Here is a 21,481-nt window from a genome sequence, read left to right on the forward strand (position 1 = left end):
TGTTTGAAGCTCATCGACGTCTCAGGAACTCTCAGTTGCGTCGCCCTTGGAGAACAGGGACAGGTGTGTCTTCATGCTTCTGTGGTTTTACCCAAGGCCTTCCCATTACTTTTTAATGATGCAACGGGAAATTCCTCGTTTCTCTATTACCTACCACTTATCAGCAACGGGGCCCTTAGAGTCGTGAGCTCCCACACGTGCATTCTGGTATATTCTAGCATCCGATGATCTGCTTTAGGTGGTGATGCGGGTAGTAGATGTCACAGCTGAAAGCTTGGGCAAGTTGGATAAGGGGGCCCTGGACACCAGGGGCCGGACTTTCGCCGATATCATGCAGCAACTTGCATTTTCAGTGAGGCCGTGACTATAGCTTGTTAGATCCCCGTTAATGACTGGAAATATTCGAACAAGTCATCAGCAGCAATACCTCACGAAGCATCGAGCCAAAATTCTAAGCGTAGTCATCAGCAGAAAAAGCATGGGAATGAAGGGGCCTCACTGTCTATGCTTCTCTACTCGTGTTGCTCTGCCATTTGTCGCGGTGTCTTGGTGTGTACGCCTTCTTTATTTCTGCCAGATTTACTGTGCTGCATTTTTTAGGAATTCGAATTCCAGTTGACAGCCAAGTGCGAATTGTACAAAGAGGCAAAGAACGTCCAAATTGTGAGCTAGAACTCCCTTAGAGAACGTTACCACCGAGCACTCACTCAAAATGTAGGATCCATCTATGGCACACACACAATGCGTGTTGCAGTGCTTCGCCCTTACGCGGTATATAGGGAGTACGTATTTGTACATGTATATATATTTCACATTGTCAACTTCCCGCTGCACACCCTGTCGCACATTAAATGAGCGTGCAGCGGTCAGGCTGTGTAATTTGCATCTGCAAAGGTTATCCGGCTGCGTATAGTTGCATCCTGTCTACAAAGGCGCCATACGTACACGCTTGAGCTATTACAGCTTGCGCTTGAAGGTAACTCACCCCCATGCCCTCGGTCTTTGTGCCAGCACCATGGTTTGATTCGGTTTTGCTGGTTTTGCAGTTGGTAGGGGCAGCCTCGCTGCTTCGAGAAGATCTGTGGGCTCAAGCGGCACGGAACGCCACACAGACTGCTCGTCTCATCTCGGAGTGCTTCTCTACCCCTTCCTCATCCTTTACACACCCCTCTGCCTTGATGCTTCCACTAAAGGATGCGTGTAATAGTGCTCGTGGAGACCTCTGATGAAAAATTGCATTCTGAGGAATACGCCTCCGAACTGCCAAGTGGCAGTCCCTCAGAGCAAAGACACATGCGGAGGCAAAAACATGCCGGGAGAAGTATTAAAGAGGCAAGGTTTTGGAATGACCTGATGAACGCGGTCGTAAGCATTTGTTCCTTACCAACGGAAAACTGTTGGCAATCGTGTTTTCGCATCAATCGCTCTTTCTTCGGAACAATGAAATAAACCCTAAGGGCCTGTTAGGGACTTGGGGTGCAGTGAAACTCTGTTTTTTATGTGTGCATTGCGCAAACACCGAGTCCACATGTACAGAACGGAGCTTTAACTAGAACAGCAGGACTATAACGTAGAGGCCAACGGCGGCTGCAGTCGGAAGAATTCCTCGAAATTTGTGTACGTGACCTAACTGTCAAGTTAACTGCTGAGGGGTTGCGCAACAAAGGAATTTCCGGGGGCATTGGACATGCATCTTGGAAGATTCATAGCCCGGACAGAGCTTACTGAGCTAGCATGGATTGCACGTTTTTGACTGAGAAACCGTGTTCGAAAAGATTCTAGGGGTTTTCCGGGTGTGTCGGTACTGGTGTTATATTATTGGCGCTTATTGACTTTCTATGGTCCTTCATTAGTATTTCAATGTTATTTTCTGGTGGCTCTTTTTGTAAGCTTGGATGTTCCGAGTTGCGCTCCCGTGTATCTCAGAAGGCTGTCGGACAGTGACAATTCAATGTATCCCTTGATTGCTTTGTGCCGCTTTTCTGTGGCAGTGTGTCACGTTTTCATCTATGAACTTCATCAACAGATGATTAGTCCAAAACAAATTGAGTTCTTTAGCAAGTTGAATGTGCAAAATTTGGGTCGCTCTATACGAGCCCTCAACAACGCGAGTGGGCCATCGCTAGCTTTGCTGCAGGCCCCACAACTCCTAATGGTTTTTTTGTGGTGCGCCTAGGGCCTCCTTCCATACATTATTCTGGTGCTCTTTGGTATTTTTGGCTCAATCCGGCGTTTTAAATTTCTCTTTAGCGTTTCTGTAGTCCGTGGTACCCCTCTTGTGGCCACCCGCTTTGAGGTGCAGCGGCTGCCTTACCGGCTTGGTTTCTCCCCGAAATAACACACGGTTTCTGTGTTTTCTGCTGTGGTGGGAGAAGATGAGTAAGGGGACACGCTCGGAAGAGGAAAGGCTTGAGCCTCCGACGGCAACCACGCTGTGGTGCTGCCCGTGCTTAGCGGATGTTTGCTGCTGCTGCAAGGGATGCTACAACTGCTGCAACTGTTGCAAGGCAGGGGCTCCCTGCCCTTTTTTCTACTTCTGTTTCCCATGTTGTTGCTGCTGCTGCCGCCCTGTGGCGGCCTCAAAGGAAGTGGATACGTCGGAGATAGTAGTATCCTCAACAGAGGCACAGGAAAGCATGGAGGGAATGACTCAGATGGAATCAGAGGAAGAGGAAGCCTTGGTAGAGGAGACAGCGGGAGATGAGGTAGCAGCTGCTGGGGTCGCGGGGGCAGCGGCAGCTTCTGGAGGCACGGGATCGGCGTCCGCAGCAAAACCTAAGGCGAGGCCACGGAAGCTGGCAAAGCCAGCTGGTAAGAAAGCACCAAAAAGCTCTCCCACCTTCTTTACTGGCAAGGCCGCTGGTCTGCCGCCTCCGTCTAAGGAGGCTTGCGAGGGACCTCCGCCAGAAGTGGAGGGCCCCTCAGTGCCCGTCGGGATGGGTGCCTACTTAGTCTACAAGGACGCAGATGGCGGGAAGTTGCTAACACAATGGAGCAAAGAACCCTTGACTGGTGCCGGGGTCTTGGCATATCTTCGGCCGGAAAAAGAGGTCGGAGACTACAAGTTTGAGAAGAAATCCGCGATTGAGGTTCATGCCACTAATTGCCAGGTACTGAGTTGTAGCGAAAAAGGGTTACTGGCACTTTTGCGGAGTACTAAAGTAAGACGTGGCTTTTCTGCTACAGTGCAGTGGAGTGTGAGACAATGTACGATAACGGGGCACGAATGAAATATCACACAGCGCAGTTGTATGGTAGCATACGAAGTTTTACTGTGTAGTACAACTTAGCACGCGCAGATGGAAGCGTTGTCCTGCAGAGCCATCCTTTGTAGTATATAACTGAAATGTGGCTGGTCATATCTAGCTTTCAGCACCCCATGTGGGCTTATGGTGTCTCACTGGGCTTTTTCGAGGCCCAAGTGAAGCAGTTGATGCCACCGGACCTGGAAGCTCGGTCTTTCCAGCCTTTTCGCATTGTCGATGTCGCTTTCATTTAGGGTGTCAGTAAACATTGCACCGCTGCTCGGTTGAGGTGTTGTGTGCCTCAGAAATTTATGTCCAGCGAGTTCCCGGCAGACCGCATCAAGTTCTATGAGGGCTGGGCCTCTTTTTTCAAGTTGCTTTCATCGTGCGGTGGTAGCATCACGTTACTGCCGGCTGCTGGCGCGGAGCCCCCGCCAAAGGTGAAGATCGTCTTGGCAAATAAGGGCAAGGTAAGAGCTGGAAAAGGGAGGGAGTGCTTCATGAGGTTGTTTCGGGGACAGATGTGTGGGCACAGCCAGCCTTCTGGGTGAGATTCGTGATTTGGGTGAGGCTGATTCTGAACGACGCTCAATTGCTGCGTACGCATGTGTATATGTACGCAGCTAAAAGCTGTGAAGATTGGGCAAGAGGTGAAGATTACATCTTTCGACAGTCTCGTAGTCGCGCCATCTAATGCTGTGAAGTTTGATGTGCCGGAGATGCCGCAGTCGCAGTTTCAAACCCTGGCGAATGCACAGGGTGTTTATGTCAGCCTGAAAAAATAAAGCAGCTGGCCATTCTGTTCCATCGTAATATTGCTGCTGTTTCGAGAAAGAAAGACACAGCAATAGCGCCAAAAGAGGCCGCTCAAGGAGCCTGGGAGGACAAGGAGAGGTATACCGAAACAACTGTGCTGACTGCAGTGTATTTCGTTTCCTTATTATGTTTGTTACTTCTCCGGTTAGAAGCTGAGCGGCAGCACAGAAATGGCGGCTTGAGCCCTCTCACTGCAAGCGTACAACACAACCGAGCGTGGGCCACCTAATGCCAGCTTGACAATGTGGAATACATCAGCACCCTGCTTCTCCAACTCCGTTACAGCTGGCAGTAATTTGAAGTCCACAAACCTATTATTGTCGGCATTCCTGTTACCTCATTCCTAGGGAATGCATCTGAGTACAAATTTAGCTGACTGCTTTATGCATCAGGGAGTCCTTCTTTTATCTGATCAGACACCAAGCGAAAATCAGCGTGGGCATGGCCTGGCTATCATACAGACTGATGCACTTGCTGTGCGTGCTAAGCTTTCCTTGCAGCCTGCGCTTCTATCGCAGGGAAGTGCATTACTTTCTTTCCTCTTGGCGCAAAACACGTATTTCTTTGGAGCTGCGGCGTCCCTACAGCATCCCTTAGCTATTGACCGCCGGGGAAGTCTGCGCCAGCGGGTCGCCTGTTTGATAGAGTTCGTACCGCTTGGTGTTGGTGCAACATCCAACACGCACTGCTTCATAGAGCCTTTCGCTCGTTTCGGCCACTTACTACGTAGCTCTGTAGGCCTGATTCGGTCGCATGGTTTTCCCCTCTAAATGGCAGTCCATGCTCTCACACCTAGAGTACATTTGCTGCACAGCCTTCTCGGTCTCTGCATCTTAAAATGACGAATGGCTTAAAACCCCTTCGTACGCTTCATTCGCCTTCTTGTATCTCTCTAGATTGTATAGAAGCCACACTCTGAAGTGGGGGAAAGCTAGAGGGTTGCACAGGTGCCGTAGAATGTTATATTGCCTTTTTCGTATGCTACTCTAAGCACAACTGCACGAAGGTTCAGGGGCCTACCTTTGCCGAGGTGATCAACGGGCCTTCACACACCAGCTGCCCTCACGCCTTTGGGAAGCTATGGGAAGTGGCATTCGGCCCTCTTCCTTGTTGATGTGTAAACAAATTAAGGTGATATCAAGGAGCCCTTGGTCGCCTCTAGCACGCAGCTGCATCATTGGAATAGCGCACTGGATCTTAGAAATGGCTCATGCTAGCTTTAGCTTGCTGCTTTCACATGATAGTACAGTAGCGTTTTGATAGAGGGAGCCTTCGATGCGAGCGGGCCACGAGCCACCGGGGCACGGTTGTACGCACACCCCACCAGCCTAGCCAGCTCCTTATCGAGCGTGTAGACATGCCTTTAAAGGCTTTTATATTCCTTTAGGATGAGCCATGCTGTCTATCCGACTGGAAATTGAGAAACAGGACACCAGCAGAATGGATAACTCTTCTGCCTTTATTTTCACAAGGAATGAGAAAGGTTCATGGGCAGAGGAGCCTAATTGCTGGAATACACGCACAATTCAGTGTGGTAATTACCCAGGTTAGCCCGAAGAAAGCTTTTAATGATGCATGAATCAAGACCGGGCACAAAGCAAACACCCTTGAGGCCGACTGCCTCTCCGCCTCCATACAAACTGCACCCCAGTGGCTGGCCAGACACCCGATTAATAATCCCTTGCATCTAACACAGTGTCCGCTAGTGCCTGACACATTCCAATTAATAGGCGGCCCTCTTCTGCGCATCATCTCTCCCCTTCTCAGTGAATGCCAGTCCCCTATTGGGTATGAGGAGGCAAAATTGCTCTCCTAGGCGTCCTCTGTGATCATCTTCCAGGCGGATACTAAAAATAGGAAAGGAGTAACGACAGTCGCCCGAGCGGCTCAGCCTTTGAAGAGCAGTCCGCAACTCCCGATCTCTTGCCAACCTAGGCCGAAGACCTCTTGGAACTAGAGCTCTTCTTGGAGGCCACCGGACGAAAAGCAAGGGATACAGTCCAAGCACTGGCAGCGGCATCCACGTCCGTCAAACCCCCCTCATTAATCGCCTCTACCTCCTCCGGGCTAAGGGCCGGTCGCATTAGAAAAGTGGGCAAGTCCTCTATGGCCTTGTAACTGCAGACACAATAGCACGCACACGCATCGTGCAGAGCAGAGCCACTTCTGCAATCATTAGATTTGCCTTGGGCTCAACGAACACACCAAGACACGTAGAAATGCTCTGCCGTCATTCCTTTACCCACGTGATGCACTAACAATAAAGAGCGAATTTCCATGAATGCAGGTAAGAATAGGGAGGCACTCATCCATTCGTGAAGTCATCAGCAGCCAAGACTCACTTCACAACAGTTGCATTGGGCCCAGAAGCTGCGGCATTTTCCCATTCACTGCCTCCCTTCCCTTGCTGGGGGGGGGCTGCCTTGCATGGAGCTCCTGCCGCAGGAGGGGCCTCTCCTTGCTGCTGCGGGGGCAGCAGCCCAAGCCGTTCCAGCCTGCTGCGAACGCTTTTGAACATAATACGTGGCTTGTAACGCAGCGGTTTTTGCGGCTCATCTGATACAGGAGTGCTTACCCTTGCAGCTAGCCCATATGGCTCAGCTACCGAGGAAGCAGCTGGTGGTGTGTGCTGTGCGGGGGTGGCCCCGCTGGGTGGAGTAGGGGAAGGAACTGTCTCTCCTCCTGTCTCCACACTACTGGGTTCAATGACGGCCAAATCACCCCCCACAAATGCTGTTCCACCCACCTCCACAGCAATGCTGACAATTTTGCCCGAAATCTTCGCAGGGATATCCACAGATACTTTGTCTGTTTCCAAGACGCAGACAACGTCCTCTGCGTGCACCATAGACCCAGGCCCAAAGCGCCATTCCACCACTGTCCCTTCGGTGATGGAATCACCCAGGGGCGGAACTCGTAACACATGCATTGCTCCGGTGCCACTGCCGAAGCTCCGCAGGCTCAAATGTGCGGCGGACTGGCCCTTGGCTCTGCCACAGAGTCTGCGGTCGACTGCATATTCCATAGCCAGACAATTCCATTGAAGGGGTAGGTAAAAGGAATTCGTCCAGTTTAACGCTATCGGCTCTCCACTGCCATGGCCACCCCGTACTGCTGCTGTACCCGCTGCTTTGAAGCCGCTAGTGCCAAAACTGGCGGGGAGCCCCCTGACGTAAGACAGCCGTCGGCTGTAGCCTAGGTCCTTGTAAGACGCCGATAAGCGGCTAAGGCCGGAGCGTACGGTAGCCATCTATAGAACCTTAGCTAGGGGAAGCGGGGGATGAGTGCAGGGGGACCACGAACAGTTCAAAGGTCCCAGGGCGCCTTTGAAGGCAATGAAGACTCACAGAACACCTTATACGATAAGGTGCACTACAGCCTCGGGGTCAGCTAGCAGAAACGGCGCAGGCAAGGGCAGAATTCCCACCGTCCGTAAAGCTCCTTGTGGCAATGTGGCCAGCTGGGCAGTAAAGAGGGCATGCCCCTCCATGCGAAGCGATTTGACTGCTGAAATTACGCACATAATTCAGGAAAGTATGTTAATAAATGCCACAGTGTCTCCCAAAGGCTCTAACAAAACCAAACAATTCGGGTGAACAAGAAGCAACGACTATTGCAGCCCCAGCGGCCGCTGAACGAACCCTGGCACCCAGACACTTTAGGCTTCAATTAGGGAAAGAGCGATATGGAAATAACAGATATGAGAGATTTAGCGGATAACGGACTCCAGTAAGGAGAAACAAGACGAGGAAGGTCTCTATACGTTCCCACTCCGAGTCTAACGAACCTTCGTCGAGTTCAGCTTGACTTTTTCATTACTCGTTGCTCAATTAGGAGTATCAGCGGATTGCTAATCTGGAATACAGCAGGGGTCTGATTAAGAGGACAAATCCCCGCTGTCTCACTAGATACTATACAGGAAATTCCAAATAGCCCCTTTCTCTGCTCTTCTAGCGGGGTAAGCTACGCTTAAACCCATTCTAGTGCATTTGTAATGCTTGACTCAGAATAAGTAAAACGCTTATCCTTTGACATGTCTGCCCATGTGTCTCAGTTTTTGCAGAGGACTGTCTGTTGGATACAACCACATGCAATACTGTGTGAGTGTACTTTACATGCTCAGTGCTACTTTCTACCAATACTCGAAGATCCCACAGGGTGCAGCAACGCGCATCCTAGCGGTCCCTCTTTCCTCAGGTCAAGAACACTGAGTGTCATGGGCAAGAGAAGGGCGGTGCTCTTCTGGGAAGCGCAATAAGATTCCATTATCGTTGAATCGGGTTAGGAGTTGAATGGCTCGCTGAGGAGGCATCCGATTCAGCTGTTCGCCGTTCAGCGACCAGTTTTGAATATAATGGGATGTACTAGCTTCCTATAACGTTTGCCTGTTGTTTATTAAGCCAGTTATTTACTCAGTAATCTGAATTTTTTGAAAGCAAAATTTTGCAAACCCTCTGGTGATGAAAGCTGCATTTGGTGGAAGGCCTGTCGGGGAGGCAGCGGCCGACTTTTAAGCTAATTTAAGCGCAGTAGCTCCGCTTGTGGTTAGAAGGCATTTTTGTAAGCTTATGAAAGGTTTTGAATGTGTCAATAAGCTCATGTCTATCAAAAACCTACGGCGGACATAAGGAAGGGTGATTACTCAAAGACTTCATTTGTCGCCAAAGATGTACCTTGCTTTATCCCTCATGACGAAGAAAAACGAGCAGTACTCGAAGCACATTCGTGGAATGACAAGCACGCAATGATTGCATATCCATCTGGGAGGAAATCGTCGGCCTGCAGAAATTTCCACACCTCAAGCCATCATGCGAATCCTGACCTATAAGTGTATTTTGAGTTCTGCACAACACCAAGTTCGGTGGGAATTAAGAGCGATGCAGTAGGGGATACTAAAATTGGATTAGTCCATCAATTGGTATGAAGCAATTATCCGCATGAGCCACGGCATAGACGAAGAACTGCTGCATCGGAGGTTTATCTTAGTCATCCTTTAAGCGTTAAGCCAAGTGGTCCCAGGATGTACAGCAAATCAGCGCGGAAACAACGCACCGGTAAAGTGTCCGCAAATAATGGATTGCATCCGGTCTCAAGCACATTAGCCGTTGTGAGGCAAGCAATGGAATGTGAAAGCATGCAATGTTTGCTGTCAATGTGAATAGTTCTTTTGGGGATTATGCTTTACGGTTTCATGAAGCAAGCCAGCTCCGGGAAAATTCAAATTGATCAAGGCATGCCCTCTACGTTTAAGCAATCTCAAGGGTATTTAAAAGCTGAATGGACTTGCATTTATATACGAAGAAATGCAATCCCGGATCAGCCCAGATCAATACTCCTTTTATTGTTTTCCTCAGGAACATGCGGCCTATTCCTTGGACACAGAGGGCATAGTTTTCCGTAGCAAGGACACTTGTTGGCCGCCTTTCAATGCCTCCAGATCTTGTGCTGCTGGATTAATGAAGCTTTATCTTCATTAAAACTGATTCCAGTCCCTGAGCTTTTGGTCCTATTTTCTGCCAACAGCACACGGGTTTCCGAAGACACCAAATTTTCGCTTGTTATTCGTATTGCTTCACCGAAACCGAGCAGTGGTTTCCATTGCAGGAAATGATATTCTATGCGGTGAAAGGGAGCGTGAAACATGTCAGCACCACTGATATGGGCGACACTTACTCTGCAGGCGAACTACCAGTCGTTGATGTACCCTAAGAGAGGACTTCATACCTTTGATAAACCTAGAATTCAGAGCTGGTCTCTGCACCTCTTGCAGTAAGTTTTTTCGGCGAAGTATATTAAGGGCGTTACCGACATGGTCGCTGATGCGCTCTCGCGACACCCAAGCGACAGGTGATCATCTAACACAACCGCTCTTTTTTTCGACAATTCAGAATCTTTATCGAATTTGTGTGTGTCTTATGCTTTCGACGCATTTACATACGCTATTAGTACCAAAATTCGGGTTGGCGAATAGGTGAACCACTACCAGGTTGAGCGTGGCACGATCTAGTTCAAACAAAACAGGAACTCCAACGCTTGTATACTGCGACTTTACTTCGCAGTGCCGTGTGAAGCAAAGGACATGATCACGCCTTTCTGATAATGTTCAGATTTGCTTTACAGTGAAAAACCTCGCAACGTCGTCTTGGTGGTCCGAGATGCATCCCACGGCAGAGGAGTATGCACTGTCATGCCCAGACTGTCCGCAACTAAAACTGTGTTGTTCTCCCAAGCCCGTATTTGTGCAACCATGTGGAATGATTTGGAGTGATTTGAATGTGAAGCTGGCTGCTGTGTGTTAGGATAGCATCACGTCGCTGCCAATACTCACCAAACATGCTTATCCATTCCCTTGCTCCAGCTGTCACGGCTCAGGAAATGGACTCATATCTGAAAGCTTTATGAACTCGCCAGGAGTATCATTGCGGATAGGATTGCGTGGCTTTAAGCGTATCCTGGCACGCCTGTATGACCTGCCCACACATTGACCATTTTATGACCACTGCGAACCAACAGAACGCAGGTGGACAGATAGAAGTCACCAAACCCGCTCTTCCGCAGTATCTACTACTCTATGTTCACGAAAAGATTGATTAAATTGCTTTCCTTCCTCCTCTGCTGAATCGTGTCACAGTACAACAGTACACTCATCTACCCATTGAACCCTCGCATTCCTGGTTAATACCAGAATGCCCAATTCCCATCCGGGTCAGGGGACGTGGTAGTCCGAGGTCAGCACCACTTGGCAGCGCAGGGGCTCACGGAAAAAATGGCAAATGCACAAGAATGTATGCGCAAAAATTCAGGGTAGACGAGCACGGAATTATGATTAGCAACTATGTGCTCTGTGTTCCGAGTCTGGATATCTGGTTCGTGGATTGACAGGCTTTGTGAGCTGCACCGTGCGACCAACGAAGGCGTTGGCGACCACGTGGATTTAACCATCTGTGGTCCTCTCACGAATCAATGCTCTTTCTCAGTCTATCTATTGCCCTTGAAGCTCGAGGCCCCACAGACCTACCAATATTGGCTTCATAGAGAAGTATCAACAATGCCCGAATCCTTCAGGAAATTCGCCGCGCCGGCCGGAATGTAACCCATGTGGAAGCAGAGTATACTCAGGGAGCCGCAGGGGTGCCTGGAGTAAAGCAGCGAGTGTCCAGGACACACTCGACGAGTGTCTCTAGTGAAATGCATTGGGGAAAGCCGATCTCAGCACTTGAAGGAAGAGCACCTGCAGGCCCCGCTGCCTGTGGAAAAACTCTGCTCTCTGTTTAATTCACAGCGCTATTCGCCATGCATGGTATTCCTTGCGTTTCTTGGCAGTCGTCCTTCCCCAGCGCGTACTCTTCGTGAACAAACTATTTTTTGTGTATGTGTATTGGTTCAGAAGTTGTCATTTTTTGGAAAGGTGTCCCCTGCCCTCAATTTTCTGCACAGCCACTCTTAGGTATATCGTCTTTACATCCCTCTTAGGTCTCAGTTCCGACTTTTGAAGTCGACTACGTGCAAGTACCGGCTGAAGTTGCATGCAGGGATCGCCCTATGGGGTTCACAGGCACTGCTGAACTAGTGTGAATTTTAGTAGCCTTTGCACACTTTACTTGTCTTGTGTTTTCGTTTGGCACGAAGTTCATGCACTTTAGCGCTTTGAGTAGATCGAGCCATAGTGATTTTGCGGGGGTGTTGGCTTGGCTCATCGTTCGTTTTAGGTTGTTGTGCGTTCGCCTTTTCAGTCTATCTCTGTATAGCGTTTGATATACACTTTGCCTCTCCTGAATGCACTGTTTTTGCGCTTTACATTCCTTGGATGGTGGCGACAGGGCCTGAAGTTTGCCTCGACGTAGAGGTACGGAGCACGTGCGCTTACCTCCCGAAATGCTGGGGAAGAGATAGTAGGCTGAGATTCACTCGTATGGTCTCTCTTGCAATAGTTGTATTTAACCGGAACTAGTTTATGGTCAAGACCTTACTAATCACCTCGTCGGTATAACCTATCAATTGCGGCGCACTTTCTGATTGACATAGTAAGACGCTATGTTGTGTGAGTATGCGTCAGAGGGTATGTGTAGCTACCTGCCAATGCTCGGAGGGTTTCAGTATGCAGCTACACGCACCCTCAACATCTCTCCCACCTTTAGGGAACTCTGAGAGGCGCAGACCAGGGAAGGTAGAAGTTCCTTCGAGAACCACGAAATAGCTTTCTGTCATCTATGCATTGGGCCGGATGTTAGCGCTTCCCCACAGAGACATTAGATGGAACATAGCAATCACCACTGCAACGTAACTGCGATTTTCGTCGTTCATGAGGTGGCATCCCAAAAGCCTACGGGTTTTGTCCGACGCCAAGCTAGTGTACGCCTCTTTCATTGACTGTAACAACAGCATATCTTGAGAATATTCTGAATTATGCATTTTCATGCGAATATAGGGTAACCTAACACTTCGAACTACCACCCTGATATAAAACTACAGTAGCGAGCCACTCCCAGCACTATACAGAATAACAACGTTGCGCGTGACCACAAACTTTGAATGCAAAGAGCAATCGTCTAGCGTGACGTTCGCCGCGCATCTGGGGCCTTAAACAAATGGTTGTGTCCCGTGAGGTGCGTGCCGGTGCCCTCACGAAACTACTTAAATTGACGGGGCAAACAAACATGCGGACCCCCCTCTGCGAAAAGCACATAGTATGGAAAAATACAAAGGTGGGAATCAAATAATCAAAAACCAAGAAACGGAACAAAGCCCGTCCTCTGCCATGAGAGCGGTGGATCCCAAGAAGACGAGGAAATACTCCTATTGCCTCAATCTTCTTGATAGAGCATGTATCAGCATAGCAAGAAACCTTGCTGCCACCCCTACTCTTCTCCGCGTGTATAAACGTCTTGTGCCACTTCTCCGTTGAGATGTTCTGAATTCGATGAGCACCACAATGCATCGACACTTCTAGCATAAGATGCGGCCTCCCGACCGTACCATTTGTTCTCCTGGAGTCCTTATATTACTTGTTTCGCTTTCAGGCAAAGCTGGCATGCGTTGGTAGCATGCTGAATGCAGTGGTAGAAGTCAGGACAGAAAGTTTAGTCCATCGGCTGGTCCATAGCCTGCTCTGCGAGCTGCAGGGCCTTGGTGGCTAACCAAATGGCTATGAGGACCTGAGAGATCTTTGCCACAACGCCGAAAAGGAAGAAGGAGACGAGCAATACGGCAGCAACCAAAAGAACTTTAGACAGTCTGGGTTTCCGAAAGAAGTCCAAAAATACTTGCTGCATGGAGCCCTTGTTTTGGTTAAATTGATACTTCCCAAGATGAAACCCTCTCTGTTCTTCAGCAGAAGTGCCTTCGGCGTCCACAGGTAAATCCGATAAAGAAAGTTGATGCGCTGGCAGACCCGCAGGCACTTGTGAATGCACCTGATGTGGCATAGAGGAGGGCATGGAAGAAGCCGGGGTTCGATGCGCACCCATCGGTTCGAATGTTGTCTTCAAGGGAGCCTCGTACACCAGAGGCCAGGTATCATAGGCCTGCTGTTGCAACCCACTGGATCCCCACACGGTCACTCCAGGTGTGTCCCAGTAGCTCCCAACGGCTGCTGCATCAACTGAAAGTTGAGCGAAGAACAGCGAAACCACCCAGGCAAAGCCTGACCTCCCTTCAAGCCACCTGATCGTCCCGAACATGTTGAATGGTCAGTGGCGCCGCCTAAAACTTCGTTGGGGTGAATGTAAAACCGCGGGAAGCTAACTCGAAAGCCTCTCCAAAATATTGCTCATGCTACTGCAGAGCAGCGAATGAAGCACAAATTAACACAATTGCCCTTCCTACCGACTCGGGACCGTGCGAGAAGTTCTCCTGCTACATGACTGTTCCTTACACCTGCTCTCCACTTGAGCCAAGCCTTCCCGCGTTCTGGTTGCGGCGAAGGCAAATAAACAGAGCTCGGTGGAATGATTGTTGCAACAAACAAACCATAGGTATTGTAATAACAAAACTTTTCAGAAACCAAAATGAAAACCACTCGGAAAAAAGTGGCACTTAAGCAGCTCCTCCAACGGCACAAGGATCGCGCAGGAGAGCCCTGATGCTAGGTCATGCGGCAAACGGCCTACGGAGGACAGATCGTGTGCTATTCACACACCAGGAGTGCTGTTTTTACAATTGGTGCAAAATATTAGCAGGCTAAGTCACAAATAAGAAGCCGATGAACTCTTTTTTACTAGAAAGGCAGTAGCAATCTAATACGAACTCACCCCGTCGAACGCGCAGCGAGACGCATGCAGTGCAGCTGCAAGAACTAGGACAGCTTCTCTCCTTAGAATACCCCCTGGAAATGCACTCAAGGTGGCAGGGTGCCGTGATGAGAGCAATGCAATCGCTTGCTGAGTCGGCCGCGGAGAATTACTACAAGAGGAACCGGACATCGTGTGGTACACTAAGAGGGATGGTATTGTGCTACGGCTAAACTGCTACCCTATACTATGTTTTATTGCTAAACCTAGAATGAGCTGACCGCACGCTTTGGGTGTGCTTGAATATACAGGGTATACATCGTGAAGCTGGGCAATGCGCTTTAGGGGTAACCCTCCACTCTCTCTGCTCTATAAGGAAGCACTTTATTAGCCCTAACTCCGATGCATAACTTAAATCAAGCCTCGACCTGCCTTCTAAAAGGCTTCCTCTTCATTTCTGTGCGCTGGCATGTTTTATTTATTGCAGAGCAGGGATGGCTCGGAACAACTTGACGCAAGGTTGTGTACGTGTTTGCCAGAATGTCATAAGGTGCACCTACGAGCACCCTAACTAGACCTCACCCCTAATATCAGGAACTCTGAGGCGCCAGGACAAGGGAAACGGGCAGCTCTTTGAGGTACACTAAACAACTTCAATTTGTATTAGGACAGAGGCTCAAGTTTCTCCCTACAGAGATCTTAGATGAAGCGTTCCAGCCAGAATTCATGGACAATGCTGCTCCCTCTGAAAGCATTCCGAGCATTCACAGCTCGTTGCAGAGAATAGCAATCTTTTAAGTACAAACAAACAAATTAACCGACTCCTCGCGTGTAGAGGTCACTAAATGTACTCTGCAAAAAGCTACTAGAACAGAGCTCCCGAAATCCACCGTAAATTACTCAAAACAACTTCTCCTATTGTGGCTCGACCCAACAAATTTTATGGTACAGCTTGAATACCGTGGAGCTGCGTTATGCCCCATCAGGCTTTTGCCATAAAGGGGTGGCAGTACATACTATAATCAAAGGATTGCCTTGATTAGGTTGCAATAAGTAGACTGATAAAGCTAACGCAGCTCCCTCACGTGGGTTAGCTTAGTTTATACTGCTCCGATTTCCTCGGCATAAGGGAAACAATGTGGATGAGAAGTGAATAGGACTGCAGAAAGACTACCTTATACGAAAGCGTGACCAGCGCCAAGTTTTCTTGAAGTAAGCTTCCCCCAGATGCTGCCAAAGGCTAAAGGCTGCGTGCGCTACGCCATTCGTAAATCTAAGTGCAACACTGTAATGCGCCTGAGCTACGCGCACTATATTCCAAATCCAGGACTAGCCATGATGTAATGTTGCTTCGCCGGTAAGCATTAGCTGTATGCCATAGTGATAAGGAATCACAAAGCAATATGGGCGGCGTTCAAAATCACGTGTTCTGTTACAAGGTCAATTTTGAAGTCAAAAAAAGTGCACCACTCTGCGCTGCCGCTGAGCATACTCTCCTGTAAGCGGTTCAAAAATGCATTCGAGCCGCTAGCACCTCATCGTTGTGCACCGGGCCCGACAAAGGGATGCAAACTGCATATGTGTAACCACATTTCGTCGTGTATATGGCTCAAAGACGATTTCTACTTCTGTAAGCGATCGAGGCCATGCTTCCGAGTTTGGATGGACCAGCCATCCCCGCCGCTGCGGCTGGGTTTCCCTTGGCACTTCACTGTTGGGGCAGAGCCATCGTCCATTTTCAGCTACTGTAGCCAGCAAAGCGTTGCTTTCGAGTATAACTGGACTTCGGCCAGGTACGACACCGCGTACGCGCGCCTGCATACCGAACCCGGGTGCTGGGGAATCTCGTGGTGCTGCACATGTAACTGCGACACCACTTCGCCCGATCGCACCGTTCCATGAGGCGTCCGACCTGCAGCTCGTTAGCGCTGCTGTAGCGCCTCCCACATCACATTCTTCGTCCTTGGTTGATCAATGTCTGCACGCCACTCCAAATCCACGCCAATTCCACCTGGTGCCCGTTTGGCGCCACCTTGTCCATCCTGAGTGGCATCTAAATAGGAATACTAGAACAGGGAACGACTGCCCGTTAACGCCAATGCACTGAAGCCTGGGAAGGGCATATGCGCTGGTGGGAACCACGGCAGCAGCAGTGCTGGAAACAGAAGCCCCATCTATTAGCCCGGCCAACGCTGGGGCTTTCAAAGGCTCAGAAGCGCCACTTCAGCTACTTTAGATCTCACAGATGCCTGTCATATTGCTGCTCTGTCGTCCTACACTTGCGAGAAGGCTGAGGCTCGCTGAGGGTTCCGGGATGCCAGAAGCAGTGTCAGTTGGGTGGCATTTGGCGTTGGATGCCCCGTGCCATCGTCGGAAAGCACTCGGTTGCACTTTCAGAGCTCCTATTCAAAAAATCTGTGTGCTAGAAAAATCGTACCGTTCTTTTTCATTGAAAATGAGTAACGTAGTGAAAGTTTCAAAACATCGAAGCACGGGGAGGTCGCTAGCACGAAGATAGCGAAACAGTGTTGTCCCTCCTCCCTGCGGCTAAAGTCCCTTTGTCTTGTACCGCATATAAACTCTATGACTTTGCGCTCGCCCTGCGTGCAGCTTTGCGCTTCTGTCTCAAGTCTTTTCTCATCTGTTCGAGGTTCTCTACAGGGGTGTAGTCTCGCTTACTGAAAGCTGGCTGCAGCTCTGGAGTCACCTGAGTCAAGGCACAGCAAACGCACTCATAGGACTTGAGGGATATCCCCCTATACAAAATACGAGTAGATGCTGCTCAGGGTTGCGAGAGAAGGAGCCCATTCCTCAAACGGGCCGACCACTTGAGAAAATGGCACGGTGAGGGTGCGGCACGAGAACAAAGTACTGACTACAAAGAGCATTACCTCAATGCCCATCGCTTTGGCGGAGCCAATAAGAGATCGACAAATCCCCTGAAGGGACACTCCAATGAGGGGCCAGTCCATGCTCTTGCATTTGGCGATGTGGTAGATCTGCGTGCGCAGTTACCCCAAACAATTCACCTTCTGCTGCAACCGCTGAAGTTGGTAAACTGCTTATTTGCACACATGCGCCCGCCGCCCTACCACACCCAGCGAAAAGGAAGTGGGATGCAGAGGTACAGCTGACGGGAAAATAACACCGACCCCACCTCCTTCAGAGTCACATTGCCGACCACCTGCTTCCCCGCCTGTTCGCTGCCCATAGGACACCGCGCCGTGCGCAGAAGGAACCAGGTGCTGCTGGGGGCCCTCAAGCTAAATTTGAATGTTCTGAAGCACAGCAATAAAAATGTGTGCGTGCTCTGGACGGAACCCGAAAAACCACGGAGACACGCGTACGATACAGAACAACAAGAAAGTTCGCGGTGTAAGCCCTGAGGAGAGATCCAACACTCACCTGTCTGGATTTGGCACAATGGTAACCTGCACAGGAACATCAGGGCGCACCTTGGCAGTACGGGCGTTAAATTCCTTGCAGAAGGCCATCATGTTGATTCCTAAAATCGCAAACAGGCGCGGATAGCCAATGCATGGCTTGTTCCCCACACAAGGCCCTGTGGTGTCGCACGTGCGCCTTCTAAGCGACATAAACTGTCCAGGCACCAAACCGCTCGAACATGTCAACCTGAAGAGGCTGCGGATGAATGCAACTTGGCTCAGCCGAGTGGCACACGAGCCGTTATTCTGGGGGAACGCGCAAAGCAAGTCACGGCGGCTACCAATTTTGATTCATTACGGTAATCGCAAGCAAAGACTACGCATGCCAATAAAACGTGCGAATACTCACCCAAAGGGCCCAGGGTCTGGCCAATCGAAGGCGATGGCTTGGCATTTGCTGCTGGAACGATCAAACGGAACCTGCCCAAGTTGCTGCTCATCACTGCTGTGTCTGAAAGCTTTTGACAGTCAAAATTAATGGCCTTCGATGCGGAGCGGTGAAGGCATTGAGGTGTCAGACCATCAGAATAATATTAAGAATGACGAATAGTGCGTTGTGAGGGTGACCGCGTGGCTTACATTGTCTCCTTCTGTTGCCGGTGCTGCTGTTACTGCCGGGATTTCCGGCAACGAGGCACACGAGTTCGGCTCAACAACTAGAAATACCCCTTTGTTTCTCAACAACAAAACCGCGCAATTTCCACCTGTTGCCGCGGCGTGCGTGAAGTCCGCCTTACGAACGCGCATAGGAATGCTCGAATAACCAATCAAAGGCACCAAATTGTCAGTGCGCTAGACCCATTTGCAACAACAATGTAATGGACGAAGCACAACCTTAACGAAAAAATAGAGGGCTCGACAACTGCCGCTCTACGATGAAGGGGGGCCTTGCGGACGCTACCAGGGTCCCAATCTGCATGCATGCACGCCATGAGCCACCATCTTTGATGAAGCCTCAAGGAACGAGTTAAAAATAAATAGGCTTGTATGTTTGCGGTTCAGTCCATGCAAAGCATGATCCTGGCAAAACGGCCCGTATTTCCATCGCAATCTCTTCATACTCACCCAGTGCGGTAGTCCTCGCACCGTCCTTACCCGAAGCAACCGCTGCAATCCTGTTCAAAGAAAGAGAGGGCAATCATAAAACGGCTGCGAGCCAGTGTTCTTATGAGAGCGAAAAAAGAGAGGAACGCGAGACTGGAAGTGGTGGCATATCGGCAAGGTCACCCAGAATAGCAGCACAAATAGCAGCAGCCGCTGCAGATGCAGCTGTTCCTGCAGCAATATCATCAGTAATCCTAGCAAGAGTGGCACCAGGTGCAGATACGTTAGCATCGTCATCCGCAGCAGCAGCAATCCGAGCCCCGCTATAATCTACAGCGCCCTTGTGACCTGTACGCTTCTCGAAAATGGCGGACCGCAAGGTGTTGGTAAAGTATTATCCTCCGGACTTTGATTTTGACAAGCTTCAGGCGAAGAAAAAGGCTTTGCGTATTCAGCAGCAGCAGCAGAAGCGGCGCCGCGGTGACGTCTTTGACCCTCCTCAGAAACGGCACAAGAACAAGATCATGAACGTTCGCATGATGTTCCCTTTTACGTTAAAATGCGGCACATGCAGCGAGTTTATTTACGTCGGCACCAAATTCAACTCCAGGGTGGAGAAAGTGGAGGTAAGGAGGCGGATACGGGGACACACCGAAGTGTGCGCAACTGCGTGATTGAACGAAGGCGTAGGACACCTCCCGGAAAGGCACAGAGGAAGCGGGAAAATAAGGCGCAACAGAGCGCTCGTCTTAGGGGTCACAGAAGGCCGCAGCGAGGCAGCTGACAGTCTCTCAAGGATCCAATGCATTGCAGCTTTAGTGGATGGTGCTATAATGGCTTGCAGGGGCATGAGACATCCTATGTATGCGCCTCCTGCGTACTCAGGGCATGCGTGCTTCGTAAGGTACCCTCACGCCTATGGAAGGATTTGGCGCATGTTCATGTGGGTTGTTCTTCTTCTGTGTGCAGGGTGAGGACTACTTGGGCATCATCAAGTGGCGCTTCTATGGCCGGTGCCCGCATTGCCGCGCCGAAGTTTGCTTTAAAACAGGTGAGCGGTGTTTTCTTACAGCCTAGGGGGGAGAGGCATCTTTTATCTTGGCCATGCATCTGAATTAGGGGTGGTTTTTTCTCCTGGCGCCTCTCGTGCGCGCTTGTGTACTGCCCAAGCGGACGGCGGTCCTCAGAAGATGAAGTTCTAGTGACCCTGCGCCGCACATGCGCGCGTAGTGTGCCTCTCTTAGGCGATACAGCTGGTGTCTGTCGGTGTGTATGTGTGGCTCGTTTAGATCCTCAAAACTGTGACTACGTTTTGGAGTGGGGCGGCACGCGGATGTGTGACCCCCTGAGGGACCAGGCTCTCGCTGCGGAGAGGGTGCAGAAGGAGGAGGTAAGGCATAGCTATGAACCAAAGGTTTAGGGGTTGATCACTTAGTCTGTCAGAGGAGCTTGGCTTTTGCCTTCTCTTAAAGAGGGAGGACGGCCGTTCTCGCCTGTAGGGGGGTTAGAGCAACAAACTGACACTTTGTTACCCCCAAAGTCCTCCAGGAGGATCAACCTTTGAGGCCTTAGGATAGCACATCGAGCGAGTGCGGATATGAGGCCGGTCTGAGGGGGAGCCACAGGAAATGGATCTCTAGGAGTTGTGGCCTTGAAGGCCGCCTTTTAGGTACCCCTAGAGGCCTCCTACGGGCACCGAACGGGGCAGGCGCTCCTTGAGAATTTCGTGCGTCGCTGCTGGTGTCGTTGCTTTGTGTTTTTAGGAGGAGAAGCTTGCGACAGATCGTGTATCTCAAGTAGAGGCATCGCGGCAAGGTTTGCAACAGGAGATCTTGGCATTAGAGCAGCTGGCGGAACTCCGCAGATTGAATCGCCGGCTTCTTGACAAAACTGCGGCCTCGGATGCTGCCCTGGCATTCCTTAAGGAGCGCCGCATTAATGGAGAAGACGGAGACCAAGAAGGAGGGCAGGAATGGAACGAGGAGGAAAAGGACGAACTCAAGTTCTTTAGAGCTGCCAGGGAGTTTGACTCTGATCCACGTCCGTAAAGGCAGGGGACCGCTGCACGGGTTAGGGCCTTGGAGTTTGAGGTGTAGTGTGTGGGCCATACATGTCTCCTATAACTGCGGATTCTTGGCATATTTACGCCAGGGGGAGCTTGATGCACATTTTTGTGTTGGTGTGGCCTACGTTGCGCCTGCATGCAGAATCCTCAGAGGAGGAATTAGTCGGAGGGGGAGAGCCCATGGCCGCGTTAGATTCCACTGGAGCAGGTGGGAACAGCACAAGCAACAGCTCGAGTTCTAGAGGAGGCGATGCTTCGACCAGCAGTAGTAGTAGTAGTAGTAGTAGTAGTAACACTGAGGCGGGTGAGGGAGGCGGTCGAAGGCCGAGCACAAGCAGTGCGAGTACTAGCACCAGCAGCTCTTGTGGGAGTAACAGGCGCAGTGAAGCGGATGACGCTGCCGTCTGCGGTGCGTCCACACCACATGGCGCCAAGTTGCATGAAGCAAGCAGCAAGCAAGTTCTAAACTTTGGTTTGGGAGTCTGTGTGGCGGCTCCAAAACTGGTAGTTGTCCGGAAGCCGCAGCCGCAGCCCTCGGGTGACTGTTCGGCCCTTTTAGGAGAATACGGGTCGCCAAGCAGTGAAGAGGCGGATGAGGCCAGCTAGCCAATAGATGGAATCGTGCGAGGGGTTTGA

General features: G+C 50.3%; 4 protein-coding genes across 4 annotated transcripts; 2 read left to right on the forward strand and 2 right to left on the reverse strand.

Moving 5' to 3' along the window:
• Positions 1 to 2,375: 2,375 nt before the first annotated feature.
• LOC34622203 lies at positions 2,376 to 4,030 on the forward strand. Its single transcript, XM_026337001.1, has 3 exons — positions 2,376 to 3,110; positions 3,551 to 3,715; positions 3,869 to 4,030. The coding sequence occupies exons 1-3, from the start codon at positions 2,376 to 2,378 to the stop codon at positions 4,028 to 4,030; spliced, it is 1,062 nt and encodes a 353-aa protein (XP_026192786.1).
• A 1,962-nt stretch (positions 4,031 to 5,992) lies between these two features.
• LOC34622202 (dihydrolipoyllysine-residue succinyltransferase component of 2-oxoglutarate dehydrogenase complex, mitochondrial) lies at positions 5,993 to 7,086 on the reverse strand. Its single transcript, XM_026337002.1, has 2 exons — positions 6,524 to 7,086; positions 5,993 to 6,179 (listed from the first exon to the last, which is right to left on the reverse strand). The coding sequence occupies exons 1-2, from the start codon at positions 7,084 to 7,086 to the stop codon at positions 5,993 to 5,995; spliced, it is 750 nt and encodes a 249-aa protein (XP_026192787.1).
• A 9,785-nt stretch (positions 7,087 to 16,871) lies between these two features.
• On the reverse strand, positions 16,872 to 18,483 carry LOC34622200 (50S ribosomal protein L11). Its single transcript, XM_026337003.1, has 6 exons — positions 18,316 to 18,483; positions 18,086 to 18,218; positions 17,696 to 17,795; positions 17,448 to 17,568; positions 17,182 to 17,229; positions 16,872 to 16,997 (listed from the first exon to the last, which is right to left on the reverse strand). Exons 1-6 carry the CDS (start codon positions 18,481 to 18,483, stop codon positions 16,872 to 16,874), a joined length of 696 nt encoding a protein of 231 aa, XP_026192788.1.
• A 662-nt stretch (positions 18,484 to 19,145) lies between these two features.
• Positions 19,146 to 21,451, forward strand: LOC34622199 (YJU2 splicing factor homolog). The gene is made up of 5 exons (XM_026337004.1): positions 19,146 to 19,406; positions 19,750 to 19,831; positions 20,070 to 20,170; positions 20,544 to 20,820; positions 20,988 to 21,451. The coding sequence occupies exons 1-5, from the start codon at positions 19,146 to 19,148 to the stop codon at positions 21,449 to 21,451; spliced, it is 1,185 nt and encodes a 394-aa protein (XP_026192789.1).
• The last annotated feature ends 30 nt before the right edge of the window (positions 21,452 to 21,481 follow it).

Source organism: Cyclospora cayetanensis, unplaced genomic scaffold, assembly GCF_002999335.1.
Source record: "Cyclospora cayetanensis isolate NF1_C8 unplaced genomic scaffold, CcayRef3 CcayRef3_contig_16, whole genome shotgun sequence".
NCBI classification, from domain to species: domain Eukaryota; phylum Apicomplexa; class Conoidasida; order Eucoccidiorida; family Eimeriidae; genus Cyclospora; species Cyclospora cayetanensis.